This window comes from Catharus ustulatus, chromosome 13 (genome assembly GCF_009819885.2).
Source record: "Catharus ustulatus isolate bCatUst1 chromosome 13, bCatUst1.pri.v2, whole genome shotgun sequence".
NCBI lineage: Eukaryota > Metazoa > Chordata > Aves > Passeriformes > Turdidae > Catharus > Catharus ustulatus.
The window spans coordinates 5,690,301-5,716,330 of record NC_046233.1 but is presented as its reverse complement, the minus strand read 5'-3'; the positions used below and the strand labels follow the sequence as shown (position 1 = coordinate 5,716,330).

The following is a 26,030-nucleotide window of genomic DNA, read 5'->3' as shown; positions in this document are numbered from 1 at the left end:
ATGCTTCAATAAACCTTTTCTGTTCTTTATAAAATACATGTTTACCTCTCCAGCCTGATATAAAAAGCGTGCCTTCAGTCCAAAGCCGAATTTTATGAGTTCCCTCATGCATAAGCAATAGAAATAGGACATGCAGAGACTATATTTTGTTTTATTTTTATTTTTGAAAAAAGAGTGAATAAAAACCTTGCACTCAATTGAACTGCATTTCTCTGTGATAGAGTGTGAACACTGCACCTGACTGATTCCTAAATGTAATGAAACACTCTAAGTGGCCACTGCTTTTGTTAAAATTCAGGAAAAAAGAAACACATGCCGAGTTCCCAGCATCGATTTAGGGCTGTCAGCAGTGCCAGCCACCTTTAAGTTCTCTGCTGATTCCAAGAGCCAAATGACAGTGCACAGCAACCCCCTCCAGCATAATTCCAGCCCCTCTCAGCTCTGCCCAGCTCCTGGTTTGGAATGATGGGCCCCTTAATAACTCCTCCATCAGCACAAGGAGCAGAGCACGAGACTCAAGGGTTTCTGCTGGAGGAGCCCAGAGTAAAGGATGGCCCTGAAATGATGCACAGAGCAGGCAGTGCCAATGCACACACAGCTCACCACAAGGATTACTGCCTCAGGTATTGGTGCTACAGCACAAGGAAAATAAACAGCAAGTAAGGAAATGCCTTCTCTGGCTAAACAAGCTCTAAATTATGAGAGAATTAGATCAGAAGACTTGTGAGTTAATACAAAACCATCCACATGAGCTTATTTTTCAGACAAAAACCTGGCTCCCAAGTATTTTATTTTTTTCCTATTAAATAGTTACGCTGGAATTGTAAGAACTTGTTTATAAATTAAGTTTCTTCAGAGAGCAGATCAAGCAACACCATACTGTGCAGCAAAACAGGACAACATCTTTCTTTCCTCTCTTGAAAACCAAGCAATTTTAACACAAACCAGAAAACTATTGTGGCTGAGTTTCTTGGCACTCTGTAAATATTGCCTTCTATACAAAAGTTACACTTCAAAATTGCTTAGCACATAGAAGGCAATGAATTCCTTGGGGCTTAATTCTGTATTCTTTATTGTGTACAACTTCTTTTGAAGTCAATATTAGTGATGTCATGTTAATTTTCCTTACATCTGCCATTCTTATCTTAGAAGGGGAAAAAAAAAATCAATCCTTTAGTTCCATTAAAAACTCCTTGTAGACTGCGTTGGTGAATTTTGAAAGTATCTGAGAAAATTAGCATTCAGTGTACATATTAATAAAAATAGAGAGAAACAGAGGAAATGAGCAGAGTGTAACAAAACTGCTGATACTGGATAAAGGCAAACCCTTTCAAGAAGACATGCATTAACACCTTCCCGACAAGTGAAGACAGCAGCAAAAATCATCTCATCTCTTTCCATTGCATCAACAGGAAATCCAACAATAGCAAAACTGGTGAGCACAGGCCCTGCAGCAGTAAAGACAGCTCTGTCAAGCACAAAACAGTTGGTGAAATTGTGAAATTAAATTGTGAATTCCAGACTTTATGCAGAGTTCCATGACAGAATTCCTACCCCCTTATCTGTACCCCTTTACCACACACACAGACCCATATGAGGGATGTAATGCTGTAAGATTTTAAAGGAAAAATCTTGTTTCCCTTGTATTCTTGAGGGCTATAGAAAGAATTTTCCTTTCACAATAAAAATACTGAACCTTTGACTTTCAAGTTTTGAGAACTTTATCCTGTATTTATCTTTCAAATATGTTGACAAGCATCTTTTCTTGTTTGAAGAAGCCAAAGTGAAGGACAGCTGCAATGTGGCACACAGCACCTAAATCATGAAATTTTTGAGCAGGACTTGACAGGGGAGGTTGGCCTCTCCCCACAATTTACTGTCTAACAACAACATCCACCTTCACTGTTATTTTATTTCATGATATTTTGTGCCTCCTGTAGGCTGAAGTTTCCTCTTTTTCCCATATCTTTTTACTTTGTGTGGCTGCATATTCACTTACAAATTGTGCAGATAAACCTGAGTGACAGAGAAATATGAAACTGAGGAATCATAAAGAACATAAACCCAGCAAAATCTTGGAGCATCAATGACCACAGTAGCAAAACTGATGTTCTTGATCCTTAGTTTTCAAAGTGCATGCTAGAAATGCAAGGACAGCACAGCACCAGAATGATAACGAGGATGTTGTTAATTATTAAGTGGATCAATGGAGTGTCAGTCATTCCAACATGAAATAGATTCCACACCATAAACCACAATTCTTTCATGCTCTGTAGTGCACCATGGCTGAATGCAACTACAGCAAATGAAGAAAGGTATCACTGACTTCCACTTTCTGAAGTGCTAACAAGCCCACACAATTAGAATAAAATTTACCTCTTAAAGTTGCATGAGCAAACGTTTTTTGGTTCTGGATTTTACTTCTGGTTATTTAAACACTGTTTGTTTGTTTTTAACAGATACTTCTTGGGATTTGCAAAGCAAGCAAGCTACAGAGGTTATTTAAAATAAACTTAGCTTCATAAAACAGAGGAGGTTCACTGCCTTTAATGCAGTGATTTGTATTTCCAAATAGTCATAGTGATCAAGAATAGCAATAGTTATTGGACAGGCCAATCCATTTATGAGTTCAATCATGAAGAGGAGAATTTAAGTGCTGTAAGACTGGTGATAAACCTGCCACAACTTCAGTTAGCATTCCTTGATTTTCTCAGACAACCAGAAATGAGGAAACATTCCAATTTGATGTGCTTGGCTTTGTGTCCGACTTTTCCATTTTGTGCTAAATAACCATAACACTTGCATTTAATTTTTTTTTCAGCTATATTTTCAAATATACTGATTGTCATAAGAAGGTTTTGGTCACTGAAAAATGTATCACCTTAATGAAGTTCTAGAGATTGCACAAGTCATTATGCTAATGCTACTCAGCCACTTGAGCTCTGATGAGATCTTGGATGGAAGTTGTGTTAATTTACCTTCCAGTGTGCAAAATTGAAATGCATTTAACTAAGTGGTCTGTGCATTATGTAAAGCATAAACCAAAAAATCTTCCTGTTACTACACAATTAGACTACAATAATGTGTGGCCTCTGGCATTTTGATGTTTGATATAGTAACAAAAGCTAAATGAAAAGAGGAAATCTATATAACTTTAAAAAGTAGAAAAATTATTTCAGTTAAAACAGATTGACAAAGTACTTCAACACTTTCTTTTTGAGAGAAAAGCTATTACATAAAGTCATTTTTGACCCACACTATCATCTTTTGTTCACCACACCAGAATGTTGTCAGAGAAACAAAATAAAGCTCCAGAACCAGGGTCTTCTCTTTAAGCCACTGTGAGGGTAACTCAACTCACCTTTCCTGTTTTTTCATTTGGACACACACATTAACAAATATCTAAGTATCTTTTAAAATGGAGAGGCCACGACCTTTTCCTTCCTTTGCTTTTAAATACAACACATTTTTGTTTGAAAATAGATTTTTTACGCAAGTTCATTTATTTCAGCACCTTAAATTATATCAAGTATACAAAAAAAAATTCCTCAGCAACTATTCATGACATTTTGAATTGCTATAATGTTAATTAAAGAACTCACATTACATGCTGCATGCAAAACATTTGAGAAATAAAGTTCTAAGTATTGCCACTATAAACTTGCTCATATATAAAATTAAGCATATATTTATGGTGTGGATGAAATATCAAAGCTTTTCAGTAAGCATGAATTTAAAGAGTGTTTAAACTTATTAGAAAACAATTTATTTTCCAGATTGCTACTCAGTGTAGCAGAGTCCTCCCATTATCAGTCAACTTACTCAGTCTCTGAGCAGCCTCCAGGGCATCATTTGCAGAATCAGCTACAAAGAATCTCTGAACTGTAACCCCATGGTCTGCCATTATTTTTTTGCTTTGGTACTCCTGCAGGTTGAGCCATCGTCTGGGGGTTAATTGAACAGTCTGGAAAAAACAAGAGGGGAAAATAACATAATGCTCATTAAGAAGAGTTCATGAGACAGCCCACTGAGCTCTTCCACCTTATGGTTATCTCAAACCAGCAGTTAAACAACACCCAGAGAAAAGGTAAAATAGCTATTGATTTACCTAAGTGCCTTTCCTTAACATTTGTGCATCCCAAGTACTCTGAAAGTTACAGATATTTTTTAAAAGCCACACCAGGCTCCCTTGGCCAGACAAAATGTCTTGCATTTAATATCAAGGCAAGTTTGGCTTCAACTCCAAAGTCTATTTATGTTTTCATGTTATGCTCTGCTATAAAAATAGTAACAGACTCTTACATTAAAACAAATTCAGTTTCACATTAAATATCCTTATTATATGGTATTTCATCTAATTCCTCCCTATAAAATAATTTCCACTGATTCTATGTGTTTGTTGAAGCATATCTGAGAAGAAAAACAACTGACATGGAATAAGCATTGTTCTGTAGGACACTACACACTAATATGTGTATTTTCAGAGGTCTGCTATCTCTGCTTTGTTCATTGTGTTTCTGAGCAGGTTTTGTTGGGGACACCAGCACAGCCACATCAGCCATGCCAGACCAACATCAGCTGGAGAATAATTCCCTCCTCATTCCCAACATGCCAGTTGAGATGCCCCTGTGGGAATATAAATATATTTACAGCCTATGGGTACAAAGACAGCAACCCTACACACACAAAGACACCACATTTGCTTGTCCTGGCAGGAAACCTTGAGACACTACAGAAATCACAGGATCTTTACTGAATGGTTTTAAGAAAGGACATATTCTTCACACAGGCTAAATTGTTCCTTACAAAAGCAATAATTAAGGAGCTGGAGCTGACTCCTGGCAATGGTATAATGGCAAAGGTGGAGCTGGTTCCTGGCAATGGTATAATCCCATTTTGTGCCAGCCAAAGATGCTTTTCCCACATGGAGAGACAAACTGCTGTCCTCCTGGCAGCCAGCCACAATCAGTTCTTGGTTTCTCCTGAAGTAAGGAACACAGCATGCAAGCCAGTGTTATGTATTTAGAAATGCTGGACAAAGAGAATTATTTACTATACTAATACTTTCATCTCTAACAGCATAATAAAAAAATTATTAACCTAATGCAACTTTATACTGAAAACAAAAACCCTCCATGCTAAAGTCTTTCAATAACACACCCTCTCACAATACTCAAGGTTTACAGGCTGAGATGCCTCAAAAGCAAACTCCCATCTGTTCTATTCTCTTTGAAACACAGCACAAAGATTGATGCACAAAGAAAACACAAACACAATCTTTTACAGTATATAACTGCATGTTTTCTGTAGAAGTGACTCCCACTGAACTTAAACAGTTACAAATAGCTCAGGATGACATTTGAAATTCTTTTATGCATAACCTGATTAACATATTTTAGAGGAACAAAATGGCATTGTCAGTTTGCTCCATGGCTATCTCTAATTCTGCACATCTCACAGACACCTCATATGATTTATATTCCTCCATGCCATCCATGGACGATATGTTATTACAGTTATGCAATACTTCAAATGTAGGGTCAAAATTTAAAGTTCCTTTCATAATTGTTGACATTTAATTTGTTTTCCTATAATAAATTCTCTGCTAGGCTTTAAAAATTACCACTTCAGGATCATTTCCACAAAGGGATTAACACTAGGGGCCAGCAGGGACCCTTCTGGTTTATCTAAAAATTTCTACAGGTCAGTAATACAGCTAATAAAATTTTGGTCACTGGTTTTATAATTTAAGACCAAGTCTTCAAAACAGCTTTTATTCATAACTTAGAGTAATAAATCAGTTTCACATGTAGGTATTACTAAGCTGATCTAAATCAAATAAATAAGAAGGAAAATATTAATAAAATTTCTTTCTGGGGAAGACTTTTGTGGCTGTTGCTTGATGGGAACTGCAGTGACCTCTGCTCCCAAACACCCTCTCTGCACCTCACAGGTGCTTTTGGGATACAACAGCTTTGCAACTCAAAAATATAACCCAAAATGTCTCACAGAGATACTCCACTGATGAGATGCTAAAAATCTTATTACATATGCATAAAGTGCAGGCATACATAAGCATAGGGGCACATGTTCTCTTATAAAAATTGGATAGTTAATATTAAGATATTATGACAATATTTCTTTCCTAAATTATGAACTGTCTGAAGAATACAGAAAGGAAATAAGAGAATAATTCCTTTGAAAAGTGTCAAAGCAATCCTCAGGGTGATGAGACAAAGGTCTGCTGAACAACTGCTGGGACAGAAAAACAAAGCCACAAACTCCAGGTTAGTGAGCACTTTTTCCCCTGCTATATTACATAATTCTAAGAGAGACCATCTGAGTGCCAACTGAGGACTTTCAATCAAGTCTTTGCACAAAAGACAAACTCCTGGTTGTGAATGAACTGCTTGATAAAATTAATAAGTATCTGAAGTCTCTACCAGAAGCTCTGAAGAGCAAGAAACATGAAAAACTTGCTTTAAAGCACTTGCAGGATACACACCATATGTCATGAGGACAGCAGGAAAACTAAAGCAGCTACAAGAGATGAAATAAAGTACAAGCTTTGAATCTGTAAAGGTGACTGCTCTTTCAAGACCATCTTGAAAAAATTCAGCTTTGGACATGCATTTTAGGGTGAAGACAAAAAAAAAGTGACCATGAAATCTCAGAAATGTGAGTAAACAGATGCTTCTTTCAACCAATTTCCAGTCCAAGACAGTTTGGTTGCAATAAATCTGTATCTGAATTATAAAAGAAATCTTGAATCCCTACCCTCCCAATACATTTATACCAAGCCTTCTCAAAAATTTCAGATGGGTTTCCAATGGCCTAAATGCTTGGGCATCATAAACTTTTATCCATTCTACAGATAAATCAACATATGAAATTAGCAGTAAGAGCATGGATACACAAAGGTACAGCCTCAAAACTCTAGGGAAGAGCCTGCAAAGTTTGAGAGAAAGTTATTTCCCATAGACAGTCTTCTACAGGCAGCCATAATCCAACCCCTCCCCCTGAAAGTTATTAGAAGGAGACTTTAATCCAGCACAGAACACACCTCTGCCATCACATCTTTGTTTTACTTATTTTCCTGTTTTACAGCTTGCAGCAGCATCAAACAGCGCTGGAAGATTTGCCAATTCAGTTCCAGCTCTCAACAAAAACACACTAAAGAATTAGATGGAAAATCAGCATCAGAAAAATAATCTCAATCTGAAATAGGGAATGGGGGAGCAACGAAAAGAAAACCTAAAGCACAGGAAAGCAGAATCTAGCTTTTAGTAATTTCTGTTCATTTTTGATTGACATCACCTTCTATTCCCACCTTATCCCTGTTTGAATATTTTTATCTCCTCCCCCCCACATTAGACAGAAAACATATCAGAAAACACCAGAGAGCTCTGAAATCTTTCCATGCAGCACACTCAGTGTGCCCCAGAAGTTCAGGATGTATCTGTGTTTCATCTGTCTCTTTATTGCAAGGTTGGGCTGGAGCACAAGGATCCTGTCCCACCAGCCTGTGAAGAAGAAACTGGAAATTGTGTGTGGATTTTAGTAAACCCTGACTCCCTGTGTGACAGCTCATCTTTCATCTTCATAAGATGACAGACAAAGAACCAGAAAATTTTCCACTGGTGGCATTTTTCTGTTATCCTTTCATATGGGAACTTTGTGTTGTGTATTGATGTACACACTGAAGATGCAGAGTGGCTCTTACTTGAGATTCAGATCTGTCTGGTAAATAAAAAGATCTTGTTTATTTTTATGCCACAAATAAGGTTTAAGAATAAATCAGTCTGTAAAATTAAGAAAATATTACTAGCAGCACACAGAAAATAAAATGTTGTTATTTAAAATAATAAAGCTTTAAAGAAGAATTAAATTCATCCTAGCAAGATATTTCTTAAGATTAAATTTCTAATGTAAGTGCTTATCAAAGAGATTAATACACTTAAATAAGGCTCTTTTACAACTGATAACATTTCCTGAGAGCCTGACAACAACATCAAAAATCCCCAAACTCAAGGAAGTGAAACAAAAGGCCTCAACTGAGCAGTAACATGAAGTGAGATGAAGGCAGAATTATTAAATCAAGTACAAATTTCCAACCAGATTTTCTCCTCCTGGCTAGAATAATTTGGCAGTTTCCAAAAGCACAAAGTATTGGTTGGGTTTCATCTCTAATCTCCCTTCCCTTCTCCAATCTCCATGATTTTTGTTACCAGTGACACTAAAAGTATATAGAGTGAGGAGGATTTAGAAAACTGGGAATTGTGTATTTTGTTCTGTTCAAAGTTCCTTCTTTCTGTAAGCAGAGATCATATCTGGTCCCACAGCATGATTAAATGAGTGGCACATACATCAAGAAATCAAATTTTTCTCTTTGATCATCTTAACAAGGTCAGGGGTTGTAGAATTGTATCTGTGGTTTATGGACTACTGCTAGAGAAAAAAATTGATTCTTCATATAACCTACATAACCCCTTTATTTACCACCTTTTTGTTTGGTGGGGTTTTTTTATAAAATGCTAAAGGCTCTGCACAAATAATGTATTTGGACAGCAGTTGCACTATTCTTCCACTATTCCATTTGCCAATTCTTTAGCTGTCACGTGATGAGAAAAAAATTGTATTATTTAAATAACAAGGGCTAAAAAAAACTAGGAACCTAGTGTAAATAAAAATATGTTTTCTAGTGGATATTTGCTTAAATAGAAAATAAATAAATAAATGAATAAATGAAAAATAAATAAAAAAATCCCCCCCTCCCAAAACCACCCAAACAGATTTAGGAAGCACTGCAGCAGAGGCATGGTTATTATATGTGCAGCATTAACTACTCTGATGTACAACATCTTTCAGATGACCCAGGAGGTATCTTTTGAGTGCTTGCTTTTGGAAAAAGAAAACACACACACATAAAAACAGAAGAAACTGTCTTAACACGTTCATCAAGAAATCTGCAAGTTGCATGTTAACTACTTCAGCAAAACTCTGCTCGAAAAGAAATGTTCCATAAAAGCACAAAACAGGAGCAGCATCAGTAAACCCAAACTCCACCAGATTATGTTACTGATTATTTCTTACCTGAACCTATATGCTCAGGATAAGGTTTTCTCAATCTTTAGCCTCCCTGGTAAAACATCCAAGGCTGACTTTTTAAAATAGAATGGAAAGAATCACTTAAGTCTCTTCTTTAATAAATATGTGAAGAAGCTGTCAAAAAGAATGGCTGAAAGGTCAAGTCTGACAAACAACTTATACCCTCTATTACAACTGAGTCCTCTTATTCTCAAAAAAAATCAAGTTTTAAAAAATGTAGTGCCATTTCATGCCAAATTCCACGGGGAACTACCCTGGCTAACCATCCACAACTATGTATTTCACCTGATCAAGTCCAGTGTTCATGTGCAGATCATTTCCCTAAAAAAAGCCCTGAATATAAACATTTATTTTCTCTTGGTAAGACTCTACTTTTGTAAAATGCCAAATGATACTAGCTTGGGGAAGAGAATCCAGTGTTAATCAACATTATTAAAGAAAACAAAACCAGCACTAAGCAAATTTCTAGGATAATTGAACATCCCTTGACACACCTACATAATTTGAACAGCTCTACTGTTTTCATTAGCATAGCTGAATGCATTTTATTGCATGAGTGTTAAAAGGCAGACACACTTTAACATCCAACATTCCCTTTGCATTCACAGCATTAATGGAAGCCAGCATTAATATCACAAAACAAAAATGGGCTTCTTAAAAGGACCTGGCAGTAAAGCTGGTCAAATAAATGCCCACTTCTTTCTTCCCCCTCTGTTGCTCCACTGAAGCCAAGCAGTTGTAACTGTGTTCACAGATTCTAGAAACAGCTCTAGCAACAAAAAATTAGCTCTGCATGAATGCAAATGATATGTCAAATATATAAAGTATCAGGTTTTATAAACTTGGATTTTATTGTAATGGTTATATTGGAATAAATCAATTGGGAAGAAATATTGTGGTGTTTTTGAGGAGGCGAGGAGATGTATTCTGTATCTGAAATTAAAAGATGTATTTAGTGTATGTGATCAAAAATAAATGCCTGTCACCAAAAAAATCTATTTGCTTAGCCAACACATTCTACAGCATTCCAGTTTATTCAATCTGTGCACTCTGACCTGTAATACAATTCCAAGCACATATGAAGGAAAGCAGATACACAAAGATGACAGTAATGAAAGAGCAGACCATTCATCAACATGAGGCATAAACCTTTATTATATTTATTGACATGCAGTCTCTGTAATTGACAAAGATGTAGAAGTTTCTCTCAAAAAGAAACCATCAAAAATAAACTCAGCTGAATACCCTCATATAAACCACTGCAGGTGTAGACACATTTTATTAGGTCATGTACTTAAAATATACCACAAAGGCCACTGAAAGCAAACTAAAGCACTTATTTCAGTTTGCTGGCAGTGCCCACAAAATGAGTAAGTTAACCCAACAAGAAACAAAAATTCAGCAAAACAGCACCAACTAAACAGAAGTTTATCACAAACATAAGTCATAAAAAGCAAAAATATGCTCTGTAGGAAAGCAAGTCTTTCAGGCACAAAAGAAAATGGAAAGAGTCAGGGTAAGGTTGATGGGCTGTGCCATCGAATCACACCACACATCCCCTTCTCTCCTGCAAACCTGGGGCACATTATGGAAAACAGGACAGGAAATGTCCTTCCCAACTAATGTCCTGTAGGCTGCCACAAACCAGCAATTTTAATCTTCCAAAGCAGGAGCTAGCATCCAGGCCATCCTATTTAAAAGCCACAGAGGAATCTGTCTTCCATCACCATCCCAAATTGCCCACTTTAGCTGGGATGCCATATGGCAGCCAGGTCCCCTTGTGCCAGCTGAGTCCAGCAGCCTCATCCAACACTCAGCATTATGATCAAAGTCTCAATCTAGACCTCTGTGATATATTTATGAGGGATAAAATTGATTCTGTGAGCTAGTTTAGTTCCCTGACAAAAAGAGTTTCCATAATTTTGGTCACAGCAGTCAGGAATTGCTTATTTTTCAGTCTGTATCAAAGTCCCATAAGCAGACCAGGTGTTTAAAAGGAGCATTTGGTTTTAAAATCTACAGGTACAGCTGAAGACCTTTTAATGTTCCACTACTTATTCCTACAAATGGGAATTCATTTTAACTGACTTAAAACCAACACACAAACTCTAGTTAACAGCTACAGGCCTTTTAGTTCCATATATATTCCTGAAAATATAGCACAAAAATATCTTGAGCAGTAAAATACACACCAACAAAATTTGCCAGTTTTCTAAAGGCTAATGCATTTTGATCAATAAAATGCAGGGTCAATTTACTGTTTTATGCCAATGAACCATATATTCACTTTTCAGAACGAGTGAGATCTGTCCATACAACAAAGGTTTATGGAAGCTAACTTCAAACAAAATAAAGAACACATGTGAAGTATGGCCCTGCATTTTTGTTCAGTAAATCTGGAATGCCTGTTCTGGTGTTCTAGTGGATAATTACTACTATTTCTAACATCTAGGACTCTTTGAAACAAGATGCCCATATTAAATAACTAAATGGTTTTCTTCATATACTCAAAAAAACCAGAAAAAGGGAAAGGGGGTTTGTTTATAAGAGGAGCTCACAGTTACCATAATTATTAGGATTGCTATTGTTGAATTGTTTAAAAAATTGGACTCAAACAGTTGAGAGGGTGGCCAAGAGCTCAGAAAGCATATATTTTAAGTATTCCAAGTTTAAAAACTTCAGAGGAGTGAAAAAGACCACCACCCCTGCTCAGAAGCTCTCATGACTGAAAATGCGACTGCACTGCCTGCTGCAAACCAACCTGGGGAGGACAGCATGAAACCACCTGCTCAAGAGCATTTCTCCTTCCAAAGCAATTACTCACAGTCACTGCAATTCACTGTCCAGAACAGAAACACTCCAGAAGAACTTCAGAAACCTAGTTTGAAACAATCACAGGATATTTTTTATTACTATATTAGGTGTTTGTGTCATCACTTAGTTCTAGCCAATGCAATCAAAACAAGTGCTTAGTTAAATCTTCCTCTGAATACTTTCCCACAGTTCCAGGAAAAGCCAATTTCTCTTGTCTCACACTGCAAGATTCTTTTTAAGAGGAGCCACTGCAAACCAGAGAGAGGAATCACAGTGCATCACAGCAGGAAAAAAAAGAATGGTGACAAACATGAAAGAAACAAAGAGAAGAGCTTTGTTAAACCAGGATCACGTCCATTTTAGAGAAGCTATTTTAACTGAAAAGCTAAAGAAGGTATATTTAGGGATCTCATCCTTTTTAGTTATGAGAAATGACTTTTCTCCCATCACCAGGCAGCAGTGATTATTCTAACACAACCTCATAAAGCAAGGATATCAACCACAGACTACCTACCTGTAGTAACAAAGCACACTAAACTAATTGATGTCAGTTGACATCACTCATCTGTTGAGAAACAGGCAGTCCCCAATTACTAACAGAACAATAATTTGTTTGTTTAATGAATATGCTAATTTACTGAACTCTCATTAGACTGATACACAGGCAATATTGATGAGTTCCATAAGGCATTATAAAAGATGGCTGAATTATTTCAAAACAAATTAAAGCAGAAAATATTGTACACTATTTAATGGAATAATAAAAGCCTGGTGGTGGGTGAATCCTCTGGGTGAGCTCTGAAAAAGGCACAAGTTCTCAGAAGTGCATGGACCTAAACATCTAGTGCTAACTGATGCCTTGTTGGGACTACCTAAAAACAGAGGCCAGACAAAATTAAGGGAATAAAAACTGTTATATTTATTGCAGGGTCTTCAGGTACATCTAGGGCAGATGAAGACCCCAGGGGCTACACTCAAAAAATGGATGATAGATCACAGTTTTCACACTTTTCTAAGTTTGGTCCATTTGCATATTTCAGGTAATGAAGTCATTTAGGCCAAGTTTGCTCTCCCCACAACTCACTTTTGTTTACATTTCTCAGGGTCTGAGACAGTGAGGAGTCCTTGACTCCCAGGCCTGGAGAGGAACTGGTGTGTCTGACCAAAATGGGGAAGCTGTAGCTCACTCTGGATATGGAGTTTAGAATTATACACTAAAGAACTGCAGGATTGCAAATATAGGAAAAATATAAAAGCTGAAATCCTGAGGCATCACCTGGGAACCCACCCCCAGGGGTTTGGATGCTCCTGGACACAGGTGAGAGTGTGCCCAGCTGGTGTGCAATGCCAGAGCTCTACAAACCCCTGCACAGTGCAGAACCAGGACAGAAAATATCCAGGGGATGCACTGATCTCCCCAGGGCTGAGGGACTCCCAGTGGGGACACTGGAGAACTCTGCATTTTCCATAAAACCACTGCAGTACCTCTGTTACTAATAAACCCTAAATAAAAGCTGGCTCATCTGCAGATTTAGTGCAATGTGACACAGCCCTGGAAACAAAAGCAGTGATTAAATTTTCAATTCATAGTTCATTTTGCTTGTGTTGGGGCTGCATCTAGATTCTCTTCTTCTCTCTTAATAATTTTAAGTTCCTAAATTAGGAAGGAAATAGAAATTGGTTTTTCACTCAAGAAAGGAATCACTACAAGCAATATCTGTCAATTTGCAATCATTTATTCATACACAATTTAAATGAGAAACAATATTAAGTTCTCCTTCGAATTTGAGTTTTACCAAAGGAGTTTTATTTCAGTAATACCACAGAAATGAACAGAAATTTCTATCAAATAAACACCTATAAAATATCCTCTACATGATACAGCCAAATAAGCCATATTTTTTCTTTTTAAGAAGAAAATACAAAGTCAGACACAAGGGACTGCAGCAGGGAGCACTTTTAGGCAGAGTAGGAAGGTCTGACATTTTTGTGTAATACAGGACAGTTCAAAGTAGCAAGATCCTGCAGAAACCAATTATAAAAAGAACAGTTTCAGCCTCAACCTGAGCAGCCTACCCAGAATGTTAAAATTAACCTGGGAAAGTGAATGATTTAACTAAAGAAATAAGCCTACTGGATTTGACCCCAAAGTCAAGTCATGAATCAAACTCCCTCACTCTCCCCCGATTTGCTCACTGAAGTGGGAGAACCTTCCCAAAACTCGCTCACTTGCTGAACTGCCAACTTTCCAAGGTAATTGAATCTAAAAATATGTGGCTCTACTAAAGTTTTTTCACATTAAAATCAAAGTGCCACCATTACTGGGGGGTTTTAAACATTTAATTCATTACCCACTACCTCAAAATTAATCCATTAATAAATATATGAAATATCCATGAGGATTTACCTCTTCCACCTCTAAAACAATGTCCCCTTCCACTAAAAGATATACTAAACTGCAATGACATATCAACCAATATTGATTAGGAAACATAAAATGATATTTTAACATCCCTCTTTATTTTTGACTCAGTGCTTTCTTTCCTCTCTCAGTGGTGGAATCTCTCAGCTGGGACAGAGGATCATCAGGAGTGTGTCCATCAGTTCTGAAGTGGCTGGATGCTGGCAAGGCTTTCTTTGTTTTATTTATCTCTTTCATTAAAGCTCACCTTCTAAATCTTTCCACAGTGGCCCTAACAGCAAACAGTAAAATTTTGCTGTGCTTTAACAAATGTCATAGAAACAGAAGAGGATTTCAGAAGACAGCACCCATCTCCTTCATAGTTCTGAAATTTAGATTACAAAACAATATAGATTAGATTAAAAAAACCAGAACAGTATCCATTCATGAGACTTTTTCTTTAAACAAAACCACAGCAATATGCACATAAAACCCACAAAGTTTTATAAACATCTCAGTTATGTCTTGGATATTTCACAGTATTGCTGAAATGGTAAAGGACAGTAAATGTACTCAGGGTGAAGTGGGACTGAAAATCCCAACTGCATTTGTAACAAAATGTAATGACTCCCTTAGCAGCTCTCCTGAATGTTCCTGCTTGCTGTCTACTGCAAGAAACCCTTTTACTTCAAGGGTCTCTGAATGCCTGCCCTGCTATGTTCTTTTGACTTGATCTTGCACTCCTCCTTGTCCTTGTGTAATCAGTCTGATTGCAAACTGATTGATGCCAGGCTTTACCTCTGCCCTCTCCTGGGCATGATGGAGCATGGTGTGATGTTCTTCCACTGCAGGGCTGTCAGGTCACTAGCTCCAGAAAACACAAATTAAATTACACAATTCTCTTCCAATGTGCTTTTATCTCTTCCAATGTGCCTATATATGCACAAACTCAGCTTTCTGATTTATCCCTCTGTTTACTTCTCATGCAAGGAAGCAGACACAAGAATGAACTTGAAGCAAGTCCTTCACTCATTGCAGATTTAAAGTCTCCAGAAACGATTACACTTTATAGACTTATTTACAGCTTGCTTACACTCAGGGATTTTGACAGCTATTCTGTAAATACACTCTCCTACCCACTAAGCTCCATTGTAAACTACCAGGAACATGCACGGGGTCACACTTGAGCTCCTTCTGTCATTCTTATTCTCCTTATCTCACAAAACCAGAATCTGAGTCCACATCCTCATGCTCTACAAGGCAGATCCTAGCAGCCACTACCTGGATGATCCTTCTGGATGTCTGCAGGTATGGGTTTGTGAGGACTCAAAAGTAAAAGAGGAGAGGGTGAGTGTCCTCTTAACAGTAAGACCCTGACGTCTCTTCCCATTTCCCACACCTTGTTCAGCAGCTGTTTCAATCAGGCTGCTACAGACTGAGCTCCAAATAAAGAAGGACATCACAAATCCCTGACAGCTGTATCCTGCTGACCACCCAGGTGAGTATTCAGGACTCTATTTATATCCAATCAGCAAAATAAAATTTCTGTGAATGAAGTGACAGCACCCTCGTGACCCTGAGAAGCTCTGGGATGTGTTTGGGTTAGTGTGGACAGGCTGTCTGAGCACACCCCAACCCAGGAACCTTCACCTGAACAGTGAGCCACCAGCAGCTTCCAAAAACCCTGAAACAGGGCAGGTTCCTCCTTCTGTGGGATTACATGAAAACTGTCTGCTTCAAACAACATGCAGGTCACATCACAAACAGGATGTCACAAAACAAAGCTGGCTGCCCAAACACCAAACTGCCAGTCCACTCAAAGGGCCAAATGATGCCCTCTGTTCTTATTGCACAAATTGTTGGCAAAATATTTTTTCCTTGCATGTTAAATCCAAATTTCAGTCCAATAAAACAGTATTAAAATTAATTATTGTACATCCACATGTGCCCAAAGAGCAAGCCTGTCTCCAGAAGTTTTACACCTCTGGAATCGATTTTCAGAGAGCCTTTGCTTGGAACATGAATTCTCAGATTCAATTTTGGCTTTTGTCAATGTTCCTGCCATCAGAAGTTCTGCTTTGCATTAGTAATTAATTTTAGTCAAATTATGTTCATTTTGCTTATTTCAAACTTCAAAGCTTTAAGAGAAGCATACTTTCCTGACCTAAAAAGTAAGGCTTTGAAGTATCTGATGAAAATAAACTCACTACCATACACAACTGCATAATCAGTTGCAGAAAATACTGTAACACATTCCCTGCCTTGACAAATGAAAGAAGATTGTTGGTGATATGCACAACACATTCAAAAATGAAATAAGCCATCTTTTCCACATAAATCAGAAATAATCTTTTATTTTAAGTATCTTGAGGGGAGAATTTATATTTTTTCTGATCTTTAAAAAATCTTTAATTTCCTATTTTTTTTACAAGATTAAAATTATATTTTATGCATACATGAACACATGCTCTAATTAGTACATATAGGCAGGAAAAAATAATTCTAGAACTATTGTACCACCAAACATGAGACAAAATAGCCACTATCAATTTTTTCTTTCCTGCATGCAAATTCAGCTTTCTAAATCGTTACAAAACTCCAAGCATATTCAATAAGATGAACAGAAATGTTTCTGCATTCATATCTCAAGTAATCATATCTATCAAAGAAGTGTTTCACGCCTACAATACCCTGGAAGAATGCTTTTCAAGTGTTAGAAGTCGCTGGTATTTTAAGAAAAACACCGATAAAATGCCAATTTAGACAGTTTGAGCTCCATTTTTCATCAGAGAGAAGGAAATATAAAATATAATCACAGCTTTTTTGTTCCAGTTCTTTAATATTGAAGTCAAATCATGATAATTTCCACGCTACCTGACTATGTCATCACAGAATATGACTTTGAGCACTAAGCAACATAACACTTCCAAGCAACAAAAATGCAAATGCCCATGGTAGTAAAATAAAGAAATACAGAAAAGTATCTACAGAAACAGTTTCACTGTCTAACTCATATCTGGCTTACTAAACCAGTCCAGAATGGTTTGTAGCAATTTTTTTTCCTGGAAGCAGCAAGGAAATAAAAGACTGGTACCCATTTTTTGTTTTAATCTCAGTGCTTCACACGCTTTATTGTTAATAAGTCTTGGGTTTAATTTGACTATTAGAGTAAGACTGACACAAAGCAAACTCTGAGAGACAAAGATACAAGAGGTAGAGAGCCTTGGGCAGAGCTGGGGAGAAACCAGAAACTGCCCAGAATAATCAGTGAAAGTCAGCCTTTAATAGAAAGTCAAACATTAGGAATGTTTTTCCTTCTTTTGCAGGTAATTTCTTTATTAATATTTCTCCACTGTTTATACCTAATTATATAAATTCACTCTGCTGCCAATCTCAAATGTTAAAGCAAGTTTAGGACACTACAATCATCCTTAAAGACTTTGACCTTAAAGCAGATTTCTGCATTTCTGACTGTAAGGTAAATTTGAATCCAGCAGAACAAAGGATGATGGCATTACTGTACTGGTGAAGGAAATTGGGACTATGCCCAGCCTTGTTTCTTGTGTCTTACTGCAGCCCATGCTGTACCCAGGAATAAACAACATTACAAATAAACAACATCTTGTTCCCACATGTGAGGTTCAGTAGTGTCTCCTGCTGGCAGCTCCTCAGACATCTGCATTTGGAAGCTGTTATCAGAGCTCTCCAGAAAGCTCCTGGAACTCGAGGATGTGTTCCCTGCTGTGCTGTCCCTCCAGCAGAACCTGCAGGGAATGAAGTCCTCCCTGAGGACCAGGGCCTGCTGACTGAGGCTTCCTCAGCTGTCTGCAGCTTCATCTGGTTCCTGCTGATCAAGGTGCCTGCAGCAGAAATGCACAATAACCCTGTCAGTGATGCTGGTGTGCCCACAAATCCTGACCCGTGGGCTCTCAGCTGGGTCAGCAACCCTCCCTAGATGGAGCTCCAGCACTCCAGCTGCTCTGGACTCAAGTTTAATCATCTCTCATCATGTTTAAAGCGAGCTCTAAATATCTGTTCCTCCACTTCCAAAATTTATGGCGTTACTTTAGACTATTTTCATCTGAGCCATTTAACTGAAAAACAAATCTAGACTGAAACTCTGCATGAAAGAATTCAATTAAATAGATTCACTGTTTCCAATGTGTTTGGAGTGACAGAATTGAAGATGATAGGAAATTTAAGGGAAAATATATTTTTATGCCATCTTCAGAACTTAGCAAGTGCTATCTTGACAATAAAAAGGATATGGTTCTTTTTAATAGGGCTTTCATCTTCAATTATCATGAACAGCTCTATGTTTTACCTACACTCATCAGTTTTGTGTACATTGGCACATAGAACTTCTCCAATAATTGGAACTTCCATGACATTTTTATACCAATACTCTGTATGAACAATTCCTTTTTTTTTTACACAAGGCAGTAACTGCTTTCTTGGCTGCCATGAAATTAGCAGATGCCAAATTAAACTGTCCTTTTGTCCACAGATCCTTCAGAGGAAGCTATCAAAAGATGATGAAGTGTTCCATTAGTAATCTGTGTCTGGTTTTTAATTTGCAGCTTCGTATTTTCCAGTCAAAAGTCTTGGAGAAGCACACAAACCTACCAAACATGATCAAAAATCTCACTCAATTTTTCATTGCTCCTGACAATTCTTACAAAACTTTTGCATCTCATGAAGAATTTAGGTGGACAAGAGTCAAGACATCAAAGGTAAACTAAAATATGAGTGATTCTGTCACCTCCTGACACAAACTGAGGCTGTTTCTCACAGCTTACGTTGCTCAGACTCCAACCCAACCCAGACTGTGATTCTATGATTCACAAATTAAAGACAAACAGGGTAGACAGAAATTAATCTGTCACCAAGTACTACCCATGTACAAGGTAAGTAAACACAAATTAATAATAATGTACCACAAAATATGTTAAAAAATCTTTTCTTAAATGAAACAGTCTTTGAGTTAAATATCTCAACCCACATTCAAGCCCAATGGGGTTGTGAGTGCCTAGAGCTTTATGATTTTGGAGTCAAAGCTTATAAAATCTCAGGTCATCACAGAAATAAAATTTAATTCAATTTTGGGATACAGACTCTTACAGTTTGGGGAAACCCATGAGCAATGAGAAAGAGACCAGAGAGAGAAGAGGAAGAAAAAACCTCAGGGGTAAATCTGCTCAAAGCAGCAAATTTTAAACAAAAAACCCCTTGCATTTATTGAACATATTTCATGCTATCAATATAAATTGTTGACTGAAGATTTTAAAAAGATGTTACAACAAGTAAGTGGAAAAACAGCAAGCCTTTAAATCCTTTCACAGTTAACATTTAGCCACTAATTATACAAAAACATTACCATCAGCATAATGCCACAAACAAACTAAAACACCAACCTAGTGTTTTCATTCTCCTTACCACATTAAAGGCTGGCTTCAGCTTGCAGTTCAGAATGTGTCTTAAGTCTCACTCATGCAACAAAGAATTCAGCAGCACAGCAAAACTCAACTATAAAGGAATTTTTCACAATAGTCAATCTTAACTCCTATTTGTTTCATATCCATTCCTGCTATCTAGTTAAAATATAATCAATAGCCAACTACTAATCATGGATCAATGTTTAATTACCAGTTCCAAAGCTACTGTCACATGCAGATGGACAGGTGATATGATGTCTCTGTCCTGTGTTTTATTAAAATGGAAAGAATAAGCTGAGTCACAGATGGTTAGAAACTGCTCTTAGAGTATTAAAGGAGGAGATTTTCTGGAGAAAATCCTCAGAGCATATGCTCAAAGCTGTAGATAATACAGTCACAAGTATTCACAGAAAAACTGGACTGGTCAACGCAACAATGAGCTGAGCTGCTCACTACAGGTGTGGCCAACGATAAAAATCATCAGTTGAAGTTAAATCACCTTAGAATGAGTGATTCCCAACAGAGGGAGGGAAACAATCTCATCTCTATGTACTAAATGAGGACATTGGCCATTCTTGTGAAAATGGACCTTCCAAACAAGAAAAAGCATAAAGGAGCAGAGAAATGAACCACTTCTAAGAAACAACTATACCCCAACTGTGTCTAAATCTTCATCTCACTTCTCTGTATTCCCAAAAGAACCTCAGTAGCTTCACACATTTCAGATAAAATCCCTGCTGGCAGTCATCAGCCAGATACACCAAATGAAAGGTGACTGAAAAAAAAAATGAAAAAAAATAAGGAAAATTACCACGCACACTGACATTTCGAGAGAAAAACAGGAGGAAACAATCATTTAAGATAACTGTAAAGAAAGCACAGTTTGTCTATTGACACTTTATCTAGTGCCTCAGGAGGCAGATCAATAAAAAAAAAACAAACCCACTTGCTTTTATATAAAAAAAACTTCAACCAATCCTAAACATACCCAAGGAATGTGAGGAGTCTCTGTCTTAACTAGTTTGGAGTTCAGAAGGAGGGTCAGGAAGGATTAATTCATTCAGAGCCAAGTTTAGGAGATGTGGCTACTTCTCCACCTAATGTCATATTCATGAAGGCTATTCTCTTCTTAATTAGTCCTATCCCTTGATTACACCTCCACAAGGTACAAAGGAAGGTAAATCAATGCAGCAAAGTGCAGCTTTTCTCCTTCAGGACAGAGCTGTATCTGTGTCAGAGCCAGATTGCTCCCAGGATAGAAGTTGCACTAGTGTAAAACTGACTAGGGAAAAAAAAATAAAAATCACAGTCTGAGGTTATATTTATGTTTTCATTTCCTTCTTTCATCTCAAAATAGGATTCAATAACCATGTGTTTAATGGAAGTGCCGGGGAGGAGTGGGCCAAACATCTGCTCCACTTTGGCATTTCAGTTTTGTCTAGAGTTTGAAGAGGGCTTTCCTGTCATTTGGATGAGGTGCCTGTAGAAAAAGCTGCTGGTGAAAGTCTGTAGGCTCATGTATTTCCTGCCTCTAAATGTAAAACCTTGAAAATATAGCAAAACTGACAACCAGGAAAAGCCAAATAGGGAAGCAGTCCAAAGAAATTTTCAAGAACACCAAAGAAAACAAAGAAAAAAAGAAGAATTCAACATTAAAGTAGCTTCTGAAGCCATGAATCAAAAAGTTTTTTTCAGTAACATTTTGTGTTGAATGGAAGATCAGCTATTATGTACAGTTTCTTAGAAAAGGCAGAACTTTGTTCAACATGAATGAGGTTTTATAGTCTAGGAAATGAAGGCATCTGCAATGAGCAACCTTGCAGCTCCCTATTTGTAACATCTATAGATTCCAGCAGATTTTGTAACAGAAATATTGTTTCATTTCATCTTCCCCTCCTTCCTTTTTATTTTTTTTTCTTTTAATATTTTCAACACATGTGGAATCTGGATGTGTTCTGGCAGGACTGAGGCCCATTCTGAAGCCTGGGACAACGCTCATAATACACCAAGCAACCTGCTCACTGTATTAAAATACTGGAGAGTTACCTTCAGCTTTTTTTTTTTTTATGATTCTGATTTAATTGTTCCTCATTTATATTCATCGCTGAATTTCACTGCATCTGAAGCTATTTTGAAAACACAGCATTCTCCCAAAGGGCCCAATCCAACTCCCATTCAAATAAACAGCCTTCAATGGAGCCTATTTGTTGCCAGCCAACAAGATTGAATTCTGCTGCCGAGTGGTCCCCGGAGCGTTTGTCACAGCTCTTTACAAATATTGCTCCAGCAAGAGCAGGCCTGAATGCTCCTGTCCACATGCACTGCACACAACTCAAATCTTTTATCTTCTTGAAACACTTGGGCAGATTTAAAACTACGGTAGCACAAAGAATTGAATCCACCAAGAATATAAAGAGCAAAATGAGTAAAAAATGTTTAACAGTTATAAAAAGTAGAAGGATGATCAGCTACTGTTTACTCCACCCCTAAAATGAAGGTACACAGGAAAATGTGTGCAGATTACAATGACAAATTTCACAGCTACAGTTCTGAAATAAGAAACTTTGCAACGAAGTGTAGAAACACCACTCCAACAGTAAGTCATAAGGGTTGCAAGGAAAGATTCTAAATCTCACACAGGGGTACCTAAAAACCAAAGTTTAAGACTGATATTTCGTGATCACATTCGCACCATATGGAAGACCCTCATCTGTGAAAGAAACACTGTGATGGGCTTTGAGGACAGGTTTTGGTGGTTTATGCTAAATAAAGTAACAGTGTAACTTCTCATCTGAGCAACAGAATGAACGATATAAATGAGAAAAACCATCAATGGAAGGGCTCTTACTCTCAGATCCTTTATTCTATTTTGTAGCACAGAAACTCAACTGATCAACTTATTTCTAGCTTAAAGTATGAGACAGTGGAAGATTAGGAGACTGCTTAGATGGGAATTCTATTACACAACACTGCAAAATTGAAGACCTTTATAAAGGAAAGTGGTTTGCTTTGAAATTAAGAACTTGATTTGTTGTTATACAGTATTGACGTGGCTCTTGAAAATAGCCTACTTGGAAAGCACAGATCTTGGGAGATGCTCTCAGTATCTGGCAGAGTTCAGAAAGAGAATAACAAAATGTGATTTATAATACAAGTTCAACATCTCTAGTTCAAAAATAATGCACAAAAAAAGAGTTTTTTTAAAGACAACCACCTTGATATCCTAGGAATACTCTTTAGAATCTGAGCTGATCCACAGTTATTTTAGTGAGGTAATTTACAGAGTGCCTCCATGTTTTGAGAGATGACAGAATAGAACATGAGATCCTAATTTCTAGATATATCTCAAATACCCACTGCAGCACCAGATAAAGATAGGACTTCAAACCAACCAAAGCAGCTCAACCAGAGCACCTTTCAAGTTCCAGGATGACTCTTTTCAGACAATGCTCCATACTCCAGCCTTTCCAAGCCCTCTGTATCACAGCCCTACAAGAACAGGGATGCTACCTCTGAATTCCTTATTGTAGGATCAGACACCCAAGCCTTGACGGCAGGAACACATCTTCAACCATACAATGCACATTCCCCACTGTTTTGACTGACAGCATTGCCCATCCACATTAATGAAATTAAACCTGTATATACACAGATAAATGTGTATTTATAGATATCATTGTGTGTGTATTGCCACACATAACAGCCTGTTTGATGTGTGTTGATGTGTGCACACATGAAATGGATGAATGCTAAACCAACAAATCAGCTGCTCTCAAATACTGTACCCAGTATTCAAATAGGAAAGTTGGGCACAAAAGATTTCAGGTTTACAACCGAGGTGGGTAATTTCCTTCAGGTTAAAAGATAAACCACACAGCAGCAGTTGTGCAAGACAGATTAAGCTCAGCACCAAGAGCACCCTTTAGCTCACAGCCCAGCCTGCAGCCAGGAGCATTCCCAGCCGTGGCACCTGCGGAGAGAACTGGACTTTGCTCCAGGGGCTCTTCCTTCGGGGAGAACACTTATGCTCAGAAGTGTGGACCAAAGTAAGATTCTCGTGCAGCTGCTCATGATGAAAAGGTGAAATAACAGAGTTGGTTGCCAAAGGCACGAGGGCTGTCTGAAATGTGCATATCTCATTTTACCTCGGCGTGGCTGCTTGTCGAGGTGAATAATGAACTGCTGCTACACCCCTGAGCCCTGGCAGCAGGCTCATGTCTTTCCCTTCGCTCTGCTGAGGTTCAGGACCACCGGGAAGTGAATTCCCCAGGAGAGCACAACCAGGCACCTTCACCCCAGCCTGACCCCAGCCAGCCGCACTGAGCCAAACCAACGCGGTGCTGCCACCCGAAACGTGTTCAGACAAACGGCACCACCTCGTGCTCAGCGTCACCCGGACAAACCAAACCATGGCACAGCGGCACCCACACGAACCAAACCATGGCACAGCGTCACCCGGACAAACCAAACCATGGCACAGCGGCACCCACACAAACCATGGCACAGCGGCACCCACACGAACCAAACCATGGCACAGCGGCACCCACACAAACCAAACCATGGCACAGCGGCACCCAGACAAACCAAACCATGGCACAGCGGCACCCAGACAAACCAAACCATGGCACAGCGGCACCCACACAAACCAAACCATGGCACAGCGTCACCCGGACAAACCAAACCATGGCACAGCGGCACCCACACAAACCAAACCATGGCACAGCGGCACCCACACAAACCAAACCATGGCACAGCGTCACCCGGACAAACCAAACCATGGCACAGCGTCACCCACACAAACCAAACCATGGCACAGCGGCACCCACACAAACAAACCATGGCACAGCGTCACCCGCACAAACCATGGCACAGCGGCACCCACACAAACCAAACCATGGCACAGCGGCACCCACACAAACCAAACCATGGCACAGCGGCACCCAGACAAACCAAACCATGGCACAGCGGCACCCAGCTCTGCTAGTGAAATCATTCCGAGTTCTGTCGTGTGGGGGGAGCGAGGGCTCGGAGCGGGCAGCTTTGGTCTGCGGCCAGAGCAAGCGCCGCGCTGCAGGTTGGACCGTCCTCAGCCCGGACCCCTCACGGTCCCTCCCGTTGCCACACGCGGGCGCGGGGAGGCTGCGAGCGGAGCCGCGCCGGCCGCGGGGCTCAGGCGCACACAGGAGGCTGCCGGCAGCGGGGCCGGCGGGGCGCGGGGCCGGGCTCGCTCACTCACCGGGAATTGGCCGTGCAGGCGGGCGGATCGCAGCGCCAGGTCCCGCAGCACGGCCCCCGCCTGCCCGGCCATGGGCGCCGCCATCTTGTCGCTGTCCCCGCCCTGCCCGCGGCCCGGCGGAAGCCCCGGCCCAGGCGGAGGGGCCGGGCCGGGCTCGGAGCCCTGAGGGGCCGCGGCGGGCGGGCCGTGCCGTGCCGTGCCGTGCCGTGCCGTGCCGTGCCGTGCCGTGCCGTGCCATCAGCACCTTGGGCAGGGCTGTAGGCTCTGTGCAGAGAGCTCACTGACGGGGAAAGGCCGAGGGACTTGTGCCTGTTCAGCCTCGAGACGGCTAAGAGGAGGCTGTGTTAATGTGTATTAACTGTTTAAAAGTTTCAAGAAGATGGGTCGGGACGAAGAGGCAATGCACAGGAACTGATCCCCAGGAAGTTCTGCCTGAACATGAAGAACTTCCTCGTGGTGCACAGACCCACCGTGGGAGCAGGTTGCCCAGAGAGGATGCGGAGTGTCCCTCGCTGGGGATGCTCCAGAGCTGTCCGGACACGATCCTGAGCTCTGGGTGACTCGGCTTGAGCAGGGAGGTCGGGCCAGAGGAGCCGCTGTGGTCCCTCCCAGCCCGATCCGTTCGGTGATCCCATAAATGTGTGTTTGGGATGGACCGGGTCTGGGACTGGGCCAGGAAAGGGCTCAGGCACGAGTGAAGGGGCTGGGGAGTGTGAGGTGCCAGCCTTGAACTGCTGCGAGCTGTTCGACTTCTCTTTTCATGACTAAAAGGTCCTTTGGTTTTTATTAGGGAATATCAAATTAACCCAAGGTAAGAAACCCTAATAAAGCCTGCTGGGATCCATCTTCATAGGCATTTTAATCCAAACTCCACAAAACACCTCTGTTCTTCATCCACAGGTAGAATGTGTCAATGTCAGGTTGAACAGGAAGAATTTTTTCACAGAAAAGGTTGTCAGGCATTAGAATCAGCTGCCCAGGGCAGTGGTGGAGTGACCTCCCTGGAGGTTTTTACCAAAGGACTGGGTGTGGCACT

General features: G+C 39.5%; 1 protein-coding gene across 1 annotated transcript in view; it reads right to left on the bottom strand.

Annotated features, from left to right (window-relative positions):
* The window catches only part of SUCLG2 (succinate-CoA ligase GDP-forming subunit beta), a 112,913-nt gene extending 87,824 nt beyond the window's left edge, over positions 1 to 25,089 (bottom strand). The window contains exons 1-2 of the mRNA XM_033071545.2: positions 24,995 to 25,089; positions 3,823 to 3,964 (exon numbers count right to left, since the gene is read on the bottom strand). Coding sequence (XP_032927436.1) covers positions 3,823 to 3,964; positions 24,995 to 25,078 — 226 coding nt within the window. The 5' untranslated portion in view covers positions 25,079 to 25,089. The remainder of the gene's footprint in view (positions 1 to 3,822; positions 3,965 to 24,994) is intronic.
* Positions 25,090 to 26,030: the final 941 nt, after the last annotated feature.